Source organism: Antedon bifida, chromosome 11 (assembly GCF_963402885.1).
Source record: "Antedon bifida chromosome 11, ecAntBifi1.1, whole genome shotgun sequence".
Lineage (NCBI taxonomy): Eukaryota > Metazoa > Echinodermata > Crinoidea > Comatulida > Antedonidae > Antedon > Antedon bifida.
This window is the reverse complement of record NC_136236.1, coordinates 12,094,421-12,116,886: the sequence shown is the minus strand read 5'-3', so window position 1 is coordinate 12,116,886 and position 22,466 is coordinate 12,094,421. Positions and strand designations below refer to the sequence as shown.

Sequence of the window (22,466 nt, the reverse complement as noted above, 5' to 3'; positions counted from 1 at the left end):
TCCCTCTTGTGAACGAGTTTACTGATCGTGTTCACACATTATGACGGGATTACATCAATGAAACGCAGAACTTAAAAAAACAATAATAAGTCGAGTCGCGATCGTTGGTCCTCGTATCAAAAATGGATCTTCTAAAAGCTGAGATTGCAAGAAAAAGAAAGCAATTAGAAAATACAAATGTACTTGTAAGTAATCTAGTATAATTGTACTGTATATTTTTGATAGCTTAGTAGTAAAATAGTATCATTTGGTCTCTGAATCGTCACTAGAATGTAGGCCTAGCCACTATCAATCTTCGATTCGTACAAGACGTGCCCCAAGCTTGTATGGACTCGGTGGTGACTGAAAACATATTGGTGATAGATAGGCCTAGCATAGAGTAGGTAAATAATGTACAGTATTTGTCTTTTTGGTCAATATGAAGGATAAAGAAAAGAAGTTTTTCAAACGAGGAGATCTGATGGCAAAACAAGAAGAAGAATATTGGAAAAAGAATAAGGTTTGTGAGTTTAAATAATTACAATTTACAGTGTTCATTTTATAAGCCTAATAAATTTATTTAAATTGTAAATGAATGTACTGTACCGTTCTGCAGGCCTGAAATAAAAGCAATGGCGCTGCTGTACTTTCGCACCTAACTTGAAATTGCTGAATGTGAATGTTTTTAAATTGCGTTAAGCTCGAGAGTTTGATTGACTTTCAATACATGGAATCAGTATGATAAAATAAAATCAATTGGCCCAACATAGTGCACTACCAACACCATAATAAAACATAACAATCTCTATTAATAATCTGTATTTTCTTTTCATTTATCATTCAGAAGCAAGAACATGTAACAGAAGTTGAAGATAAGCCATCAACCAGCAAAGCAGAGGATGAAGACCCAAATGTTATCAATCTGTCTAGAAATGAGGTTGGAATTAATGTTATCAATACTCGCTAGGCCTAGGCCAACTGTACATAAATAATAAAATAATTTAAATATGTCAGTGGGCTTACATTAACTCTGAAAATGATACTGCAAAGACTATATATAATAAACACAACATTTTACAAAGGCTTATTGAAGATCTACAACAAGTAATAAAGTGATGTTTAAACCATAGTGCTAATGTACATGTCTTGTAGCATTGTTGTCGGAATATTTGTCTTTTCTTTAGGTTGTTCGTAGGCTTCGAGAGCGTGATGAACCGACACGTTTATTTGGAGAAACAGATGCAGACTCGTATCACAGATTACGGAGAATTGAAATCTTACAACCAGAAATAAATAAAGTATAGTCTATTTTTCTATGTAGCTACTAAGTATTTAACAGTTTATTCTAGATCCACCAATCAAATTATCTTGTGCATTTGCAATTAATCTTTTGATCAAATCTGAATTAACTTGTGTTCATTAACTCTCTGTTCATTAACTACACAGGAAATACTGGTATGGTTTACCCTAAATAGGTGTCAGATGAAAGGGATTCTGCTATAATTTTTTTTCTTTTCAATTTCAATTTTTTCTATCTTTTTTGTCGTATTTATATGGTGTTGGTTTATTTTTTTTTAATATGACGAACTTGTGTAAAAACAATCAATATTGATTGAACAAGTTGTACTGCACATCAGTCTTGTGAATAAATAAAGTTTATATATATATATATGTGTTCATTATTATATAGGGGTTCCGTAATGATTTCAAAGAAGCCATGGATCAACTTGATCAACAATATTTAGATGAACTAGTACAAGCTCAGGGTGATAATGTACAAAATAAAGCAGGAGACATTAAGGTAAGGTATACAACTAATACAGTCAACTTGCCCAATACCGGACTCTCTGATATCCAAAAACTCTCCCAAAACCAATTTTGGGAAAAACAGACATTCTAGGCCAGCCTAAAGGTGTCTGGTATTGGGAGATTTGACTGTACAATCAATTGTTCAATTTTTATAGCGCCATTCCAACAATCATTGCGCATGACGCTGTAAGAGCAATCAGATGAAGTGACTTGAATTTGTCCAAAGATGACAAGTTTCTGTGTAAAAGCAGATTGGATGTATTCATGTTGTTTGGTATTAAATAGCAATTGTACTCTTGCAGCAATAAGACAATCTACTAATATAAAAATCCTGAACATAATTGATGAATGTTGTTATTATTTAGGTTGAGGATGATGGTACGACATTAGAAGATATTATGAAATTAGCAGAAGGCATGGGGAAGGATGATAAAGATCTTGATCATGAAGTCATTCTGAAATATGTAAAGGTACTTGATGCATTGGCTAAGTTATAAAGAAAGTCCTAAGTACATAAATGTTATTGATTCACACAAATAATACATAATGCTTTAAGCTCTGTCTACACTATCAATTTATGTTGAAAAAACATGTGTTGTGCCCATATATGGACACAACGATGTCATATCACTACCATATTTTGTCAAACTAGTTTGATAGTGTAGACAAAGCTTTACTTTTTTATCCAACTCTTTTTCTAGTTCTTATTGAAGGTTTGGGCAGAAGTTTTGAATGAGCGGCCGTCGCAAGAAAAACGAAGTACTAAAGGAAAGCTACTGAGTGCCACTCATTCGCAAACCAAAACTTATCTTAAGCCACTTTTAAGGAAACTTAAGAAAAGGGTAAAGTATTACATTATTTGATATCTGCACAGTACATAACAATAGTAGTCTTAACATTATGTTTAAAAAAGGAGTGAAAACATGGATGAAAGGATGGATAGAAGGATGAAATATGGATGAAGTATTCTAACTGCAGCACATACTTAGTAATACACTTTGTTTAATATTACAGAATGTTGCAACAGATATCTTGGAACATTTAAAGTTGATTGTTGGATTTTTATTGGACAGAAACTATGTGAAGGTATGTATTAACATTAATGTATGACACCTGATTAAATTTATTTATTTTTTATTACACCTTATTTATAGAGGGTGGCCCTAAACAGCATATGCTGACAATCAAGGGGCCCTGTTGATGAGTTATGATACAGTAAGTGTATGTGTGTGACAGTGGCTGTGTGTGTGTACTAGTACACCGGGGTAACCCCCTACTCGTCTCAAAAGATGTACTAGGTTCTAAATATAGACATTATGTATGTATGGATTAACATTAATGTGTATGATACCTCTAATTAAATATAGACACAAAGTGATGCATTATTTATACATTTTTGTAATTTTTCTTTGTAGGCAAATGATGCTTATCTCCAAATGGCAATAGGCAATGCACCTTGGCCAATAGGAGTCACCATGGTGGGTATTCATGCTCGTACTGGAAGAGAAAAGATCTATGCACAACACGTTGCACGTATCCTTTTAATGATGCTTTTATAATAAATAATAAATTAATTTGAGTAAATTCTGCAGTGCTTCTGAAATGTTTGTTAATTTTGGTGTATCTAGTTTTGGTGAATTTATGCGTAAGTCTATTTTATAGTTTTTTGTTACGTACTGATTTATCTAATAATATGATTGTGCAAACTGTGTGATAAACTGCATTTTAATTCCAAATTGTATGCCAGCTGGTCTGGCATTTTACATTAATCTTTTACTATTTTATATTTTTGATATTTCATGTTATTTTTATATGCATTGAATTTGCGAAATAAAAGTTTATATATTATACTAGGAGCTTGTACTACTCTACTCCCTAAGCCGTAAATGAGACTTTAGAGGCGTGAAATAGTTTTCCAATCTGTAAAAAAAAATATTCCTTAACTTTTTTTAAAGATGTGCTAAATGATGAAACACAAAGAAAATACATCCAGGTACTTTGATTTTGTAAAATAATTTGTAAGAAAGTCAGTCTATGAGCAGCGGCATAACGGGTATGAGCAGCGACATAATAGCTATGAGCAGAGGCGTAACAGCTGTGAGCAGAGGCGTAATGGCTATGAGTACTCACTGGCTAAACCCTGGGGCCCTGGAGCTTATGAGGGCCTGAGCAGTGGCGCAACGGCTATGAGCAGTGGCGTAACGGAATGAGCGCTCACAGATATGGGGCCCTCTGAGCAGTGCCCAGAGGAAAATACAGGCATTAAAATATGTTGCCCGATACAATGTCCAAGGCCTCCAGCGTTGGAGGGCCACTAATCCAGAGGCCTCTGTATTGCACCACTGTCTATGGGTTCTAGGACACCTACCCCCTATACAGTTACTCCCCGGATGTTTACCCCCTTAGGACAACTACCCCCGGACAACTACTCCCCGGACAACTACCCCCTTAGGATAACTACCCCCCGGACAACTACCCCCTTAGGACAACTACCCCCGTAGGATAACTATCCCCCGGTCAACTACACCCTCCCTTAGGACTATATTTATGTTCAATCTTTTACTTTTGTTTACAATAATGAATATTAATTCGTCAAAGTATCGAATTAAAATATAGTTATTAATTCCTATTATACACTGTTGCAGAGTCAGGTTGTTGAATGGTCTGGGTGGTAGTTGTCCGTCCGTTCGGTAATTGTTCCTAGGGGGTAATTGTCCGGGGGTAGTTGTCCAGGGGTTAGTTGTCCTACGGAGGTAGTTGTCCTAAAAGATTATTTGCCCTCGGAGTATTGTCAAGGTTAAGGAGGTAGTTGTCCTACGGGGAGTATTGTGTCAGAGGTAGTTGTCCGTGGGGTAATTACCCGGGGGGGGGGGGGGGGTAATTGTCAGGGGGTAATTGTTCCTATGGGTAATTGTCCGGGGGGTAGTTGTCCTAAAGGGGTAGTTGTCCTAAGGGGGTAGTTGTCCAGGTGGTGGTTGTCCGGGGGGTAGTTTTCCGGGGGTTAAATGTCCAGGGGGTGAATATCCGGATACGCTGTCTCTGAGGTAATAATTGTCAATCAATAATATACAGACAACATTATGACATTACATTGAAATTTTTATTTTCAGGGATTGAAAAGGTTGATGACTCTTTGCCAGAGACAATATCCAACGGACCCGTCGCGGTGTGTTGAATATAATGCATGAGATGTCTCACAGACAAACACTTTTGACATTATAGACTTGTCGCACTGCGTTGCATGAGATGTCTTACAAATAAAAACTTTTTAACTTATGGGCTCATCACGCTGTGTTGAACGTAACAAATAAGATGTCTCACAAACACAAACTTTTGAAGTCATAGAATCATCGCACTGTGTTAAATATGATGCATGAGACGTCAAACTTTGGACTTGCTTATGAATTATGTTGAGTTGAATGTAATGTAACAGATGCTTGTTATATTTATTTTTATTTATGGCCGTATTTTAAAAGATGAAAGTTACATTCAGCAGCTTGAGGGTAAACAGAACACACTGCAGTCTCTTTAAAGATGTATTGTCCCTTGAAACATAAAAAATGAAGTCACAATATTCTAAATTTAAATTGGCCATATCAAAGTAATATTATAATATTATATTTACTTAAAGTTGAAAATTCGAGCCAAAATGGTAAATTAATTTGATTACATTTCTTCTGGAAAATCGTCGCAAGCGAAAGTAAACAAAGATTTCAAACCATGAGTATGCATGATGCTAATTAGGATTGTTTACAACTCGTCACGGTTGAGAAGGTGTTCTCACACAGATCGCGAGGAAGTTTTATGATTATGCATACAGAGTAGCCAAACAAACAAGTGCGTTGCATTATGAGATATGTTTTGAACACAAAAAAAACGTCTGTATTTCAGTTAAATTATTTTTCAAAATGACCCACTTTTTTTCGAAATCTTTTTTTTAAATTTTTTTGGAATTAGTCAAAGGGACAATACATCTTGTTACAAAATGTAATAAACATATTGTTTAGTTTTGATGGGTAAGTTTTGCCTTTTTAACCCATTTCTACAATGAATCCAGGCGGTTTTTAAATGTGTTGGTGGTTTTAGAAATGACGACTTCGGTTGGCAAACTATTCCAATATAATAATAATAATAATAATTTATTTCGGAACTTCACTTTTGTAACAGTGGCACACTTCACATTTTGAAGGTGTGTCCAACAAAAAATATATAAGAAGAAAGCACAAAATAGACAGAAAAACATAGGTAATCTTACTTAAATATGTAGTTACTTGTTGCAATGTTAATAATAGTTTTTCAAAGATAAGTTTATAATTTATCTTTGGCTATCAAAAGGAATGTATTTCCTGACGCCCCTCTCCAGACACATGTTTTGCTTTTTTACGTTATAAAAATTACATTTTACGTTCAACTTTATTTTAGTACATAATGATACATTGGCACTATCTTGTCTTATATTAAGTAATGTACAAAATATCATGATCTATGTGAACATAATTATGAAATATATTCATTCAATTTTTCTTACATGTGTTTTAAAAGTCTTTCTTTTGTAGTCTTAAATTTCAGATTTTTTTCAAATAAAATATTAAGTTTTAATTGGTTGGAAAATTATTTCCGATTTTAAACCAATTTGTTTCCATTAATATTTGTATTATTTTTAAAAGACACCTTGCATCAAGGTCTGGTCATTTCCGATCACCGTAAAATTTACGGTAATTAAGACAATTGCGTGACATTCACGTAACCACGACACCTGAATACCGTAACAATGGTATGAATGTCTTTGAAAGAAAATAAGGCTACAATATTGTGGACATTTTGGAGTTTTTCTATGGGACATTTTGTGTATTTCCAAGAATAATTGTGTCTATATTTTACATAGTATGTCACGACCGTGTCAATTAAATTCAACAGGATTCAATATGGCTGCCCCTTTCTTGCTAAAACAATACCAACAAAAATGTGAGCATACAGATGTATGTTAATCATTTGAATATATTAAACAATGGTCCAATGGAATTGCGTATTGGTCTTGAATTCAATCAAGCGTGACACAATTATCGTTTTCAGCGAGCAGTTGGCAATTTGACGCGGTAAGTTCGACATTCCTGTTTAAACGTCGCGATGAGGAAGATAGCGTTTTGCAACGAGAAGGCCGGAGAAGAAGAGCTGAATGGGTTTCGCAGTGAGGTAAAGTAGAAGTTTTTTTTTATTTAGCGTAGGCCTACAGTATTAGTTATATATATATATATACCCAGTTACAGATTGCATTTGTCCAGTTTGTGTAAAAGATTGAAATATATGTTATTAACGGCCCCGCATTTCTGCCGAGTTTTTCACTCCCATCCAAAAATACGTTTTAAAAACTCAGTTTAAGTTTGGCATTCCACTATATGAGTAGTTTTCATGAACAACGATACCATACCAGTTCTATTACGTCAAGACATTCCCACGTGACACGACCAATGAATATATTCACCTTTTTTTGCAGGTGCCTGGGTGAGATAAATTCTTAAAATAATGATATCAAATTAAAAAATATCAATATTTAAAAATTTCAAAATTTGACATCCTACTGCAAACTCTTGCTGATCAGTATTTTAATTTGGATAATTTCTTCGGATTTTTTTGATATCAAGATTTTTACTTTGGATTATTTTTGATATCAAGATTTTTTCCTTGGATTTATAATCTGGTGGTCATCAAACACAGTAAGAACTAACATGGAACCAAAAAAATAATATCAATATATTAATTTTCTGGTTCAAATCGTACTAATAACAGGATTATTTGTACAGCTCCATACTTAGTTAAGTTTGTAGTTAAGAACAATAGATAAGATGTACTTAAGTTTGTTGGAGCTGTACTTTTTCCTCAGCACATTTGTTTTCAGGTCATTGGAATATGGTACCGGGTGGTTATGGTATTGGTGATGGTACTGGTACTGGTGGTTGTACTTAGCCTACCAACCATATGTGTTTGCAGTACCTTGATGTAAAGTAGTGGAGTATAATTAATGTAACTGCATTATATATGCAGTTTTGTAAAAATGTCTTAGCTAATTTTCCAACCCCATCCCCTGCTCAAAACGGTCTTAGTTTAATACCCCCTTACCCCCTCCTCCCATAAAATAAATACAATTATTTGTTGTGATTTTTTTTTAAACGTGAGATAACTTAAATATGTTGTGTATGTAAATTTTGTTGGTGAATTTTAAATATACATTACAGTATTGCGGTACGGTACTAGTAATGTTGGTTAATATTCAATGCACTTTTTTATTTTTTTTTAATGGTTTCCTTTCCCTTTGAGTTTCACTTTTAACTTTTCTTTAACATTTAATTATAAAATATATCATATTTGTCATCAAATTCATCTTTTTCATTTCATTAATTTTTGTTTCAGATTCAATTGGAAGACTACCGGTAGCAACGTGCATTCACTCATTTCCTTTTCATTCATTCATATTTTTTTTAATTCGTTCTTTTATTTTAACTCCAACTCAAAGGGATACGGAAACCATCAATTAAATAAATGACCGTTTTGAGAATAAATTTGACCTGTGACCTACAAAATTTCTATATACATTTTTAAAATTAAATTTTGATAGATTGGTGACCTATGAACTGTGTATATACTGTACCACTGACCTATGGTAACTGCAAGGTACGGATAATTTTTACTTAATGTTAATGTTTAAAATATTTCACTGATATTGCATTATCCTAACTCTACAACCATGGTATTATAATAAGTTTAATCTCACTCTAGTATTCAATCAATAATAAAGTTATTTCTCAAATAAAATCAAAGTACAGATAATATTTTCTAAAATAATAGATAATAAATGAGAAAAGGTGTACCCCCACTGGAAGCTTAAGCTTTAAAATGTGGGGTCCAGGCAACATATTTAAGTAAGGTAAGAAACATGTAAAAAACAATATGATAATAAAAAAAATTAAATGTGATTTTAAACCAATCTCTAGGCCTAATCTGTAGATGAACCAGTGGAAGTTGGCTGCCACACAGACTAAGTAATTCCTTCTCCAACTGAGATGATAACGAAGGCTGGGTAAGTTAGAATATCTGCCTGCTCGATCACTACACTAAGGACTTACAGCAGTAGGCTATTTTCTTGAAATGATAAATTTATTTTTAAACTAATTTAGGTGCTGTTGGGTGCTGCATCATTGAGGGCGAGACAGTGTATGTAGCGTCAAGGAACACGAGGTATATGTCTTTTGTGTTTTTATTACGGCTTTTCTACAAAGAATACCTTCCATTTTCTGGAATCCATTAAATCCACAGTACTAACAGTAACAACAAATGGGTAATAAGTATCTTGTGATACTGGTTTCTTTTATTTTACATCCAAGAGACTGGCTTCAAGATGGAGACCAACAGTAGCTGCCACGGAGGACGACTACAGGAAGATGATGTCACCGCTGAGGACCACTACCGGAGGACGATGTCACCGCTGGACCACTACTGGAAGACGATGTCACCGCTGAGGACCACTACTGGAGGATGTCACCGCTGGACAACTACTGGAGGATGATGTCACCGCTGGACAACTACTGGAAGGAGACAATGGACACATTGAAGGTACGAGTATTGAAACACAAAGTTTTTAACCTTTGTAGTTGAAGATTCTTGTAAATTATTATTGATAAATTTATCTTCTACTCAGGACCACTACTGGAGGACGATGTCACCGCTGGACCACTACTGAAGGATGTCACCGCTGAGGACCACTACTGGAGGATGTCACCGCTGGACAACTACTGGAGGATGTCACCGCTGGACCACTACTGGAAGGAGACAATGGACACATTGAAGGTACGGGTATTGAAACACAAAGTTTTTAACCTTTGTAGTTGAAGGTTCTTGTAAATTATTATTGATAAATTTATCTTCTACTCAGGACCACTACTGGAGGACGATGTCACCGCTGGACCACTACTGGAAGACGATGTCACCGCTGGACAACTACTGAAGGATGTTACCGCTGAGGACCACTACTGGAGGACGATGTCACCGCTGGACCACTACTGGAAGACGATGTCACCGCTGAGGACCACTACTGGAGGATATCACCGCTGGACCACTACTGGAAGGAGACAATGGACACATTGAAGGTACGAGTATTGAAACACAAAGTGTTTAACCTTTGTAGTTGAAGATTCTTGTAAATTATTATTGATAAATTTATCTTCTACTCAGGACCACTACTGGAGGACGATGTCACCGCTGAGGACCACTACTGGAGGACGATGTCACCGCTGGACCACTACTGAAGGATGTCACCACTGAGGACCACTACTGGAGGACGATGTCACCGCTGGACAACTACTGAAGGATGTCACCGCTGAGGACCACTACTGGAGGATGATGTCACCGCTGAGGACCACTACTGGAGGATGTCACCGCTGGACCATTCCTAGAGGACGATGTCACCCCTCAGGACCAATACTGGAAGACGATGTCACCGCTGGACAACACTGAAGGATGTCACCGCTGAGGACCACTAAGGAGACAATGGACACATTGAAGGCACGAGTATTGAAACGCAAAGTTAACCTTACTAGTTGAATATTTTTGTAAATTATTATTGCTAAATTTATCTTCTATTTAGGACCACTACTGGAGGACGATGTCACACAGCCGCAATTACGGCTCTTTCGGACATGTAATTGCTGGTAACCAACGATGAACAACGGTAAATAGCCACAACTGTACACATATAAATGTAAAAAGTAAAATTTAATAATAATCTTTGACAACCAATTCTTTCTTTTATAATTCAAACCCCCCAAAAAAAAAAACCCACAAAAAAAACCCAACCAATTCTCAAACAATGATACAGTATTCCTATTCCCCACACACTTTATGCAATTCCCCAAATTTCCCAATCCTTCCAAACAAAATATCAACAATCTTCTTATTTTTAAATAAATCCCCGAAACCCCCCCTTTCAAATACAATAATATCACAAGATGAATAATTAAACAATAATAAATGTCCACAATATCGTTCCTTCTTGCCTTCTCTCCTACGCTGACACAAAAACAAATTAGAAAGATAAAAGTTAAAACGATTCTGCAAATAAACAACTCCCACGCCTCTGCTCCCGTTCTGCTTGTATTATCAATTATAATTCTTCCTATTTTCTGACATATAAATAAATCAAATATAAAGTTAAAATGTTTCTTGATGTCGTTCTGCACTGCAATCCGCTCCCCGACCAATTATTTCTTTCTCCTTTTCCACGTAAAATAATATCAGTATCAATCCAGTTACTCTTCAATATTTCCAAACAATTCTTTACATGCAACAACTTCTGCTGTTTCCAACAGTTATTTCTTCCGTCAATTTACATTCACAATTTCAATTAATCCTCAGTAATCTCAACAATTAACAGTTCTACATTTAAGTACAGCCTTATAGTAATTATCTCCAACTCACAATTTATTAACTTCATGTATATCACTTTATTTCCTTTCTGCTTCAGCTCTATATCACCATAATTATCTCCAACTCACAATTTATTAACTTCATGTATATCTCTTTATTTCCTTTCTGCTTCAGCTCTATTTCACCATAATTCAATTACTTCTTCTCCTGCACGTCTTAGTTTCTCATATCAATATTCACCTATCCCTTTCTGGCTTAACATAACATAGCCCTCCTTCTCTGTCTCCTCTCAATTTCCATCTACCTCAAAATTCCCTCAATTATCCACATATCACCACCCTATCCTTCTCCACCAATCAGCAACTCACACACTAACTTAACTCTTATACCTCTCCTCCAATCAGCAAACACCACACAATCCTTCTCTGCAACACAAAAACTCTGCTCCACTGGCTTCACACAATAGCTTCCTAAAACAAAAGAAAGGTTCAAACAGTGAAAACAAAGGAAAAGTAAGAATGACTTGCAAAATATATACACAACTTTATGTCACTTGTGACATTTACTCCCCTCTAAAAGAATAATGTATCAACATTTTCTCCATACCGTGACGGGTCCTATTTACACTCGACTTAAATAATCAGCTCCTACATTTTCACTGCCTTTAATCGCCTCTATTCGGAACTTGTACGGTTGTAGAGCCAGGGCCCATCTCATAATTCGCCCATTGGACAATTTCGCTCTGTGCATAAACACAAGCGGCTGGTGATCAGTTTCCAACGTGAAGTTTCGTCCATATAAATAAGACTCAAATTTCCGTACACTCCATACAATGGCTAAGCATTCTTTTTCCATCACTGAATATGCTTTTTCTCGAGGAAGCAGTTTCTTGCTAGCGTACGCCACGGGAAACTTCACGTCACCATACTGCTGCATTAGAACCGCTCCCACTCCATATTCGGACGCATCTGTTCTCAAAATAAAATCTTTGTTTAAATTAGGAAGGCATAAAATTGGAGTACTGTTTAATTTTTCCTTAAGTTTAACAAACGCACTTTCCTGGGCCTTCTCCCAACATATTCGGTTAGGTTCCCGATTCTTCGTTTTGTCGGTTAATGGACAAGCAATCACAGAGTAATTAGGAATGAACTTTCTATAGTAGTTGGTCATCCCAAGGAATGACCGGAGTTGTTTCTTTGTTTCTGGTTGTTTGGCTGACAAGATGCTTTGTATCTTCTCCACTCGAGGTTGAACATTTCCTTTCCCTACCACATGGCCAAGAAACTCGATTGTTTCATAACCAATGAAACATTTGCTTGGTCGAGCAGTTAGATTGGCCCTGCGGAGACGTCCAAACAATTCAGACAAACATTTCATATGTTGATCCCAAGAAGCTGTGTGAATTAGAATGTCATCAATATAATTAAGTGTATTATCCATTCCTTTGAGTAATTTTCTCATGATACGACTGAAAGTAGCCGGTGCATTGACTAAGCCGAACGGCATGACATTAAATTGAAACAAACCATCTGGTGTTAGAAAGGCTGTTAAAGGTTTTGACGCTTCATCCATGGGAACTTGCCAATACCCTTTACTTAAATCTATCTTAGTAAAATAATGATCATGGGCCAACTTTGTGAACAGTTCCTCTTGGTCCGGAATCGGTTCGGCGTCAAAAACTGTAACCTGATTAAGTTTTCGAAAGTCCACGCAGAATCGATTTGACCCATCCGGTTTCTTTACCAATACTATTGGAGAGGCAAACGGTGCCCCTGAAGGCTCCACTACACCCAGATTTAACATCATATTTACCTCATCCTTAATGGTACCTCGCAACGCATGTGGAAGTGGATAGGGCTTGGAACGGATTGTATCATCAGTTTCCAGCTTGATTTCATGCTGCCCAAGTGTAGTCTTACCCGGTAAATCCGTCAGTACATCTTTGTAGTTTCCGATAAGTCGGTGCACCTCATGCTTTAGTGTATCATCCAGGCTTTCGTTGATGTGGATGTCGGCTGTTGTTTCTTTTGCTAGTAGAGGGTGGAGCTGTAAAAGATTCTCATTAGATAGATGATAATTTTGGTTATTTGTAAATGTTTCATTAGGTTCGCATTCAATAACAGCGGTGCTAGCTAATTCAAGGATACCAGAAGGCTCGGATACCCTTAAGGCAGCACTAATGTCTGCGGTTCGCTCGTAATACTTTTTCAAGAGATTGGCGTGAAATATTTTGAATTTCCCGTTAAGGTCAATTTGGTAGTCTAGATACCCAAATTTCTTTACAACCTTAAAAGGACCTTTCCATTGAAGCAATAGTTTGTTTTTGTCTGTGGGTAATAAAAGTAGTACCTTATCCCCAACCTCAAATTCCCGGGACTTACTCTTTTTGTCATAATATTGTTTGTACCTGACCTTAGATTTTTGTAGATTCTTCTGAGCCATCTGACAGGTTTCATGTAGTCGTTCCCGTAAATCCATAACGTACTGGTAGGTGGTTTTTGTTTCTGGTGTTTCGATTTCTTCGGTCCACAATTCCCTTAGGATGGACATGGGTCCTCGTACGGTACGGCCATATAACAGTTCAAAAGGAGAAAACCCTAAACTTTCTTGTGAAGATTCCCTAACCGCAAAAAGTAGTGGGTCAATGTAACGATCCCAATCAGTAGGCCTTTCTGCACACATACGTTTCAGCATTTGTTTGAGTGTTCCATTGAACCGTTCGACCAAACCATTACAAGCTGGGTGATATGGAGATGTCATTACCTGACGTATAGACAACAACTTACTAACTTGCCTCATGACTTCAGATGTAAATTGTGATCCCCTATCGGTAAGCATTTCTTTCGGGATACCAAGTCTAGAGAAAACACCAACCAAGGCCTCAGCAACCCGTTCAGCTTCAATATTTGGTAGAGGCACTGCCTCTGGATAACGAGTAGCAAAATCTATTATTGTGAGTATATAACGATTACGACCTTTAGACATGGGGAAAATGGGACCAACTATATCAACGGCAATCCGTTCAAACGGCACCTCGATCAAAGGCATGCTTCCTAGAGGCACTTTCGTAACTCTACCTTTTTGTACAGTTCTCTGACAAATGTCACAGGATCGACAATATCGAGTAATATCTGCAGTTACCCCAGGCCACCAAAATGTTGTCAACACTTTATCTGTCGTCTTTTTTACCCCTTGGTGTCCTCCTAATAAGGTTTCATGGGCTTGGCGCATTACCTGGCGTCGATAGTCAGCTGGCACTACTAGTTGGGTAAACTTATCCCCGTGTTCAATATTAGGAGAGGAAAATTGCCTATATAATAGGTCTTTATGATAAATAAACCTAGCCTCGGCTTGTTTGTTACTCACAGTTGTAGTTTGTTTCTCTGCAAGATCCTTGAATTTTGCAAGGCTGATATCTTGTTGCTGGGCGGTTTTCATAATTCCCGCTGTGATGATTTGCTTGTGTATTTCTGTAGTTTTAAGTGTTCTGAATGGTTTATCCATAGTGTTAGCTTGAGACCGGGTAACAACAGAACATCCTTGAAGATTTCGCTCTGTCCATGTGGGATCTGGATTTCCTGGTGCTCGTACTCCTGCAATATTACCTAATATCAAGTCATAAATAGGGTTATTCATACATAGTGCATACGTCTTTCCTGAAAAAAATGGAGTATTAACATGTATTAATGCAACCGGTAAGTTGCGGACCGTGCCATCAATCAGCACACAGGTTTTCTCCTTACCAGTAAATTGTTCGGCTGATACAAGATCTTTCTTCACAACCACCCCACTACAGCCACTGTCACGAAGAACAGAGACGCAGCGTGACCCAACACAACCTGTATAAACGGGCATTTTACTAATTGAATTATTTAGAGCCGCTGTCATAATTGGAAGACAGTGCCCACATTGAAGAGTGACCTTATCACCATCATTATTGATACAACATTGATTTAAAGACTCTGACATTTTCGTAACCATACTGGCACCCACATCGGGAATTTCTTCTTTGGCTTTACATTCGTGTTGTTTTGTACATTTCTGGCAATCAGACTCTTTTTGTGGTGAAGTAGACAACCCAGCGCAACTGTTGGCGTCCTGTCTACAATTTCTGGCAATATGTCCTGTTTTTAAGCATCGGTAACATTTTGGAGGAGAGTTTGGCTTATGCATAGTTGAGGCTCTGCAATTTCTAGCTAAGTGACCTACACGATGACATATAAAACAAGTTGGACTACGGAAACTAGAAGGGCTTTGTGATGAGGATGTACTGGGAACATTATTAGAGGAGAGTTGAGGAGAATTTGGCTCTTTTTGTTTAAACTCTATTGGTTTACCAAATAATCCCCCACGAGCTTCCAAATATTGCTCCGCAATTTCAGCCATCGCTTGTATCGTTTTCGGTTGACGTTCCCTTAGGAACAGAGCTAGGTCCTTCCCACACCCATCGGTAAACTGCTCTCGCAGCAATAAATCTTTTAACCCCTGAAAGGTTTTTTCCCCCTCTGCTAGGTCAATCCACCTATCAAGATAATTGCTTATCCTCGCAGCAAATTGCGGGCCGCTTTCTCCGTATTCGGGCTTAGCTGTTCGTAACTTATGTCGAAATCCATCGGCGGTTAACTGAAACCGTTTTAGAAGAGCCAATTTCAACAGTTTGTAATCGTTAGCTTCAGCTGACGACAACCTGGAATAAACCTCGAGAGCCTTCCCAGTTAGTAGGGCACTTAAGTTAACCGGCCACTCAATTTCTTTCCACTCCTGACTAGTCGCATACCGTTCAAACCTTTTCAGATAGGCATCTAGGTCATCTGTTCGATCATGGAAAGGGGGTAATTTAGGTTTACTGGCCTTAACCCGTGACTCAGGATTGGGTAATACTCTACCACCCGGCCGTGCCCGATTCTTTTCTTGTTCTAATTGGATTTCTAACCTTCGCATTTCTATAAGATAGGCCTGATTCTCAGCTTCTTTCGCCCTTTCGTTTTCTCTCTCTTTTTCTTCACTCGCTCTTTTTCTCTCTGCTTCGTCCCTCTCTAGTACCTCTCTTCTCTCTCTCTCTTCCTTCTCTAGTGCCTCTCTTCTCTCTCTCTCTTCCTTCTCTAGTGCCTCTCTTCTCTCTCTCTCTTCCCTGTCTCTGTTTCGCTCCATTTCTTCTCTCTCCCTGTTTCTCTCTTCTCTCTCTAGTGCTCTCTCTTCTCTCTCTCGTGCTCTCTCTTCTCTCTCTCTGGCAGCTTCCTCTCTCTTTTCCACAAACTCTCTTAATTCCACTCCATCTAACCCCAACGCTTTTCCTGCGTCAACAATTTTAGTGAGATCCATTTCTTAAGAAAAAAAAAAAAATATATATATATATAAGTATCCAATATAAGTATACAGTATGCCAATAATATGGCAAATAGACAATCCAAGAATCACGTACAATTGTTTCATCTACCAATGTTCACGCTAGGTTACAAAGTCTCCCGGACGAGCCCCCATAAATGTCACACAGCCGCAATTACGGCTCTTTCGGACATGTAATTGCTGGTAACCAACGATGAACAACGGTAAATAGCCACAACTGTACACATATAAATGTAAAAAGTAAAATTTAATAATAATCTTTGACAACCAATTCTTTCTTTTATAATTCAAACCCCCCAAAAAAAAAAACCCACAAAAAAAACCCAACCAATTCTCAAACAATGATACAGTATTCCTATTCCCCACACACTTTATGCAATTCCCCAAATTTCCCAATCCTTCCAAACAAAATATCAACAATCTTCTTATTTTTAAATAAATCCCCGAAACCCCCCCTTTCAAATACAATAATATCACAAGATGAATAATTAAACAATAATAAATGTCCACAATATCGTTCCTTCTTGCCTTCTCTCCTACGCTGACACAAAAACAAATTAGAAAGATAAAAGTTAAAACGATTCTGCAAATAAACAACTCCCACGCCTCTGCTCCCGTTCTGCTTGTATTATCAATTATAATTCTTCCTATTTTCTGACATATAAATAAATCAAATATAAAGTTAAAATGTTTCTTGATGTCGTTCTGCACTGCAATCCGCTCCCCGACCAATTATTTCTTTCTCCTTTTCCACGTAAAATAATATCAGTATCAATCCAGTTACTCTTCAATATTTCCAAACAATTCTTTACATGCAACAACTTCTGCTGTTTCCAACAGTTATTTCTTCCGTCAATTTACATTCACAATTTCAATTAATCCTCAGTAATCTCAACAATTAACAGTTCTACATTTAAGTACAGCCTTATAGTAATTATCTCCAACTCACAATTTATTAACTTCATGTATATCACTTTATTTCCTTTCTGCTTCAGCTCTATATCACCATAATTATCTCCAACTCACAATTTATTAACTTCATGTATATCTCTTTATTTCCTTTCTGCTTCAGCTCTATTTCACCATAATTCAATTACTTCTTCTCCTGCACGTCTTAGTTTCTCATATCAATATTCACCTATCCCTTTCTGGCTTAACATAACATAGCCCTCCTTCTCTGTCTCCTCTCAATTTCCATCTACCTCAAAATTCCCTCAATTATCCACATATCACCACCCTATCCTTCTCCACCAATCAGCAACTCACACACTAACTTAACTCTTATACCTCTCCTCCAATCAGCAAACACCACACAATCCTTCTCTGCAACACAAAAACTCTGCTCCACTGGCTTCACACAATAGCTTCCTAAAACAAAAGAAAGGTTCAAACAGTGAAAACAAAGGAAAAGTAAGAATGACTTGCAAAATATATACACAACTTTATGTCACTTGTGACAGACGATGTCACCGCTGAGGACCACTACTGGAAGACAATGTCACCGCTGAGGACCACTACTGGAGGATGTCACCGCTGGACCACTTCTTAGAAGAAGACAATGGACACATTGAAGGCACGAGTATTGAAACGCAAAGTTAACCATACTATAATTGAAGATTCTTGTAAACTATTATTGATAAATTTATCTTCTACTCAGGACCACTACTGGAGGACCACCGCTGAGGACCACTCCTGGAAGATGATGTCAGCACCGAAGACCACTACTGGAGGACGATGTCAGCACCGAGGACCACTCCTGAAGGATATGCACACTTTTTTAGTGCATACCCTGCTCTCATTAAAAATATATTTTTACTTTTGTAGACAGATGAGCGTTGATGATGAATACCACACTGAAATCACACCATTATGCGTGTAAAGTTTTAAGCTGTTCTTATAAATTTCTTTTTGTGTTGTTGTATTAATGTGAAAATGAACTTCAAAAGAAAGTTTGTTTAAAAACATTTTACTTTCTTCCTGAGATGTTGGAACAATCAAGCTACCAGAACTGCAGCCAGCTAAATCTAGATGACCAAATAAGGAGCTACACACTCGCAGAGGATTCACCGCAGTTAGGCTACCAGAACTGCCGCCAGCCAGTTACATCAAGATGACCAAATAAGGAGCTACACACTCAGAGGATTCACCGCATTTAGGCTACCAAAACTGCCGCCAGCCAGTTACATCAAGATGACCAAATAAGGAGCTACACACTTACAGAGGATTCAACGCATTTAAGCTACCAAAACTGCTGTCAGCTAGTTATATCGAGATGACCAAATAAGGAGCTACACACTCACCACATTTAGGCTACCCTGTCAGCTTTGATGATTGATATTGGCTACCACACTAAACCAATGAGTCCATGAGCTACGAGAACTACATCTCTACGTTGACCAATGATGTTGACTCCCACTGATGCCGATTTAATGTGAACTACATCTATACGTTGACCAATGATGTCTCCCACTGATGCCGATTTAATGTGTATGAACTGCTCCTTGAGGATGATATACATTGGAACATAAATACAAAAGGTATTAGTTGTATTAGGAGCTGTTTAGTTACAAATTGGTACAAAATAAGAAATATTTAGATTGCACCCACCCAGGTTGGTGAACAAATCGTGTAATAATTTAGCCTGTATTTTGTTTTTTCAGAAGTATGAATGCGCATGATGAAACCAAGAGATGAGCTAGCAGAATAAATAAAGAAGTAAAAGAACTAATGCTAAACCGAGGCGTGCATGGCACGATCCTATTTGTAAGTAAAAAGTATGAGACGCAGTTTGAATATGATTTAGTGGTGTATGTAGTGCTTTTGTCCATGTTAGATAGAAAGTTTGAACTTTAAACAACTAAATGATACCGGCCAGTTTAAACAAACGTCATTAAAAATAATTCTATGCTGTACTTTATTCTTTCAGTTACCAGTTGTGTATATTCTTATGCAGAATTACTACCATCAAGCAATGCTTAGTCTACCCAATGCATGAGAAATGGTATAACTAAAACAAGTCTACAGTCAGAGATGGCCACTAGAACGAGTGTGACCATAACATATGACCACTCATGGACAGTAGGCCTGCAAGGTGACCACTGGAAGGTGACCAAACAGCTACCAGTGCAAAAGCGACTTCAGGGTTAGATGAGTTCACGTACCAGACGTCAGTCAGCTCATTATGCAACTACTGTATGACATTTATATTGAATACAAAAAATTTAAATGAGATTGCAATTAATTTTTTTTTAATTTCATTTTTTTTTTATAAATAATAATAAATACATTTTTTCAACTTTGTACATTTTGTCTTTTTTTGTTGGCGTGTAATGGTATCTACCTCTCTTTATTAGGCATCCCTGGTTCCTTATTAGATGTCCCTTAGTAGTTAAGGTATGTAAGTAGGCCATAGGTATGGGGCATGGGTAGTAGGTTAGAAGGAGAGATGATATATCTTATTTTTATGCACAAACTAACATTTTACTTTGCACTGCACTTCATGTGTCTATAACACGCTACAATAACCTTTAACCCTTCTTCATAATCGTGTTGTATGTCAACAGTGGTGCCACAAATTTTGTAATAAACCACTAGAGATTGCAATGAATATTGGCATGCGGCATGCATGATAAACCACTAGAGATTGCAATGAATATTGGCATGCGGCGTGCATGCATTTTGGACGTACACTATATCAAAGATCTTATATATAATATAAGATCTTTGACTATATAAAGAATTGGATGTAGGGGGCGCCAATTTCCTATTCTGTGGCATGGCCTGTTAATTTTATGCCATCCAAATTCTACAGATTTCAATTTTTTGTATTGCGTTTACGTTGCTTGTCATAGATTTTTTTTTTGTCTTTATTAGTTAAGGTATGTAAGTAGTAGATAAGTTAGGAGAGGTTACCATTACATGTCATTTTTTTAACTATATTGCAAATATTGATTTATTTTAATTTGAAATAAAAATGTTGTTTAATAATTTTAATCATTAATTTTTGAAAAGTTTTTAAGTACATATAAAGATAATATTTTTTAAATGAAATTGCTGTACAAAAATGTTTCTTATATTTTGTTTATATATTTAGACTTTTTCGTCAGAAATTATTTAATCTGTAAAATCATATGGAAAATTAATTTTAAAAGTAAATTTTCGATAGAAATATTATTTATTATTTTCCATAGAAATATAAATTATTTATTAAATCAATTGATTAATGCTAGGGCTGACTTTCTATGAATAAATGGTTTATATAAATATATATATTACAGGCTTAGATCAAATTCTAAACCGCCCGGTGATATACTGACAATTTATTAATTTGAAACGATAAAGATGAGGAAATCTGTGAGAATGAGAAAAAGTCAACTGAGATATGTTATTTTAACCAATGGTTATTTATAATTTATATTAAATGAATCAAATTTGTGCCTTAGCCCTTTTTTCTATTTTAATGAAATAAAATGAATCCAAATAAAAATTTACTTGATTGTGTTTTATTTTCTACAGTTTGTATTGTATTTTCGAAGTTTTCATTTCTGTAAACAAAGTTGACATGGTGAATATATTTATGCTTACATAGCGCCCTCAAATTTGAGTGTTTACCAACCGACAGTGATGCATGTGTGCTACTGAAGACACGCTTGTATTATATTATTTAAAAATTGTATTTATTTATTTGGATCTACACGTTATAACAGATAATATAATGTGTGGTATCTCAAAGCAATACATATGAAAAATACATACACAATTCCCCCTTTGAAATCTTGTATTTGTATACATAATAGCATAGAGATATTATAGTTCACTATAATATCTCTATGATAATAGTGATTAAACAACAGAAATATTGATTAATAATAACTGGACTTCTGTTTTGATGTTTGTAAAGTCTTATATTATTAAATTAAACCACGGATTGAAGAAGTAAAACTAAGTTTTCATGCAGATTAAACTTTATAGCCTTTTATTAGTAGAGCCTCGTTATCGCGAAACTAGTTGAATATTCATGTTTCCTCCTCTAGTTAGGGAATATCTTGATTTTTCTGTGAAAAAATTATTAACAAAGGTTTTTTTGCAGATTCATACTCTATCACATACCAATATACACCAAAAAATTCCTCCAGACATCAGGGGATGGGGAAAGTGGTTAAATTTGACCTTTGACCTTACAAGGTATATGACACTGTATCTCGGTAACCATTGGTCCGGGAGACTTAGTTTTTGCACCAAAATGTTCCTTATATACATATTTATATTCACTATAATGAAGTATTTTTTCAAAAATTCATTAGAAATGGTGGAAAATGACCTTTGACCTCTTTAAGCATATAAGAGGTGTATCTCAGTGATCCTTGGTCCTAGAGACTTAGTTTTGGCACCAAAATGTTCCTTATATACATATTTATATTTTCTATAATGAAGTATTTTTTCAAAAATTCATTAGAAATGGTGGAAAATGACCTTTGACCTTTTAAGGCATATAACACTGTATCTAGGCGATCCTTGGTCCTAGAGATTTACTGGGCATCAAAATGTTTCTTATATGTATATTTATATTTCTTGTAATACAAATCATAACTTTCATCAGAGAATCATTAAAAGAATGTCAAAATTTCAAATCTGTGTAATAAAAAATAGAAAGCAAAAGAAGGTGGCAAAGTCCAAAAGGCAAGTCTGAGTGGGATATATTAACTAGGGTTGGAAACAAAACGCGATTACACACACAAAACCAACACACACCCATACTCACCCATAATGTATCCCTATCCCAAAAAGTTAATTAATCTCACATGGATGGGATCCTATGGGATCGGATCTTTTCTGTTCCCTATGGGTCATACCGGCTCTGTAATGGAAATGGGTAAAACATTTGGTCCCATATAGTCTGACCCATAACAGGAAAA

General features: G+C 36.3%; 3 protein-coding genes and 1 long non-coding RNA gene across 4 annotated transcripts in view; 2 read left to right on the top strand and 2 right to left on the bottom strand.

The window, feature by feature from the left end:
- Positions 1–22,466, bottom strand: part of LOC144856120 (NACHT domain- and WD repeat-containing protein 1-like) — a 187,846-nt gene that overhangs the window by 99,056 nt on the left and 66,324 nt on the right. The gene's annotated exons all lie outside the window — the stretch shown is intronic.
- On the top strand, positions 71–6,317 carry LOC144856504 (pre-mRNA-splicing factor 18-like). Its single transcript, XM_078714509.1, has 11 exons — positions 71–185; positions 425–499; positions 824–916; positions 1,164–1,277; positions 1,670–1,780; positions 2,154–2,258; positions 2,490–2,630; positions 2,803–2,874; positions 3,204–3,321; positions 3,744–3,781; positions 4,899–6,317. Exons 1-11 carry the CDS (start codon positions 123–125, stop codon positions 4,974–4,976), a joined length of 1,008 nt encoding a protein of 335 aa, XP_078570635.1. The 5' UTR covers positions 71–122; the 3' UTR covers positions 4,977–6,317.
- On the top strand, positions 8,122–20,229 carry LOC144856395 (uncharacterized). Its single transcript, XR_013614919.1, has 9 exons — positions 8,122–8,457; positions 8,778–8,863; positions 8,961–9,021; positions 9,168–9,396; positions 9,482–9,630; positions 10,015–10,510; positions 18,012–19,088; positions 19,212–19,314; positions 19,478–20,229. It is a non-coding gene; the product is annotated as an uncharacterized LOC144856395 (long non-coding RNA).
- On the bottom strand, positions 11,827–16,557 carry LOC144856123 (uncharacterized). Its single transcript, XM_078714091.1, has one exon. The coding sequence runs from the start codon at positions 16,525–16,527 to the stop codon at positions 11,827–11,829; it is 4,701 nt and encodes a 1,566-aa protein (XP_078570217.1). The 5' UTR covers positions 16,528–16,557.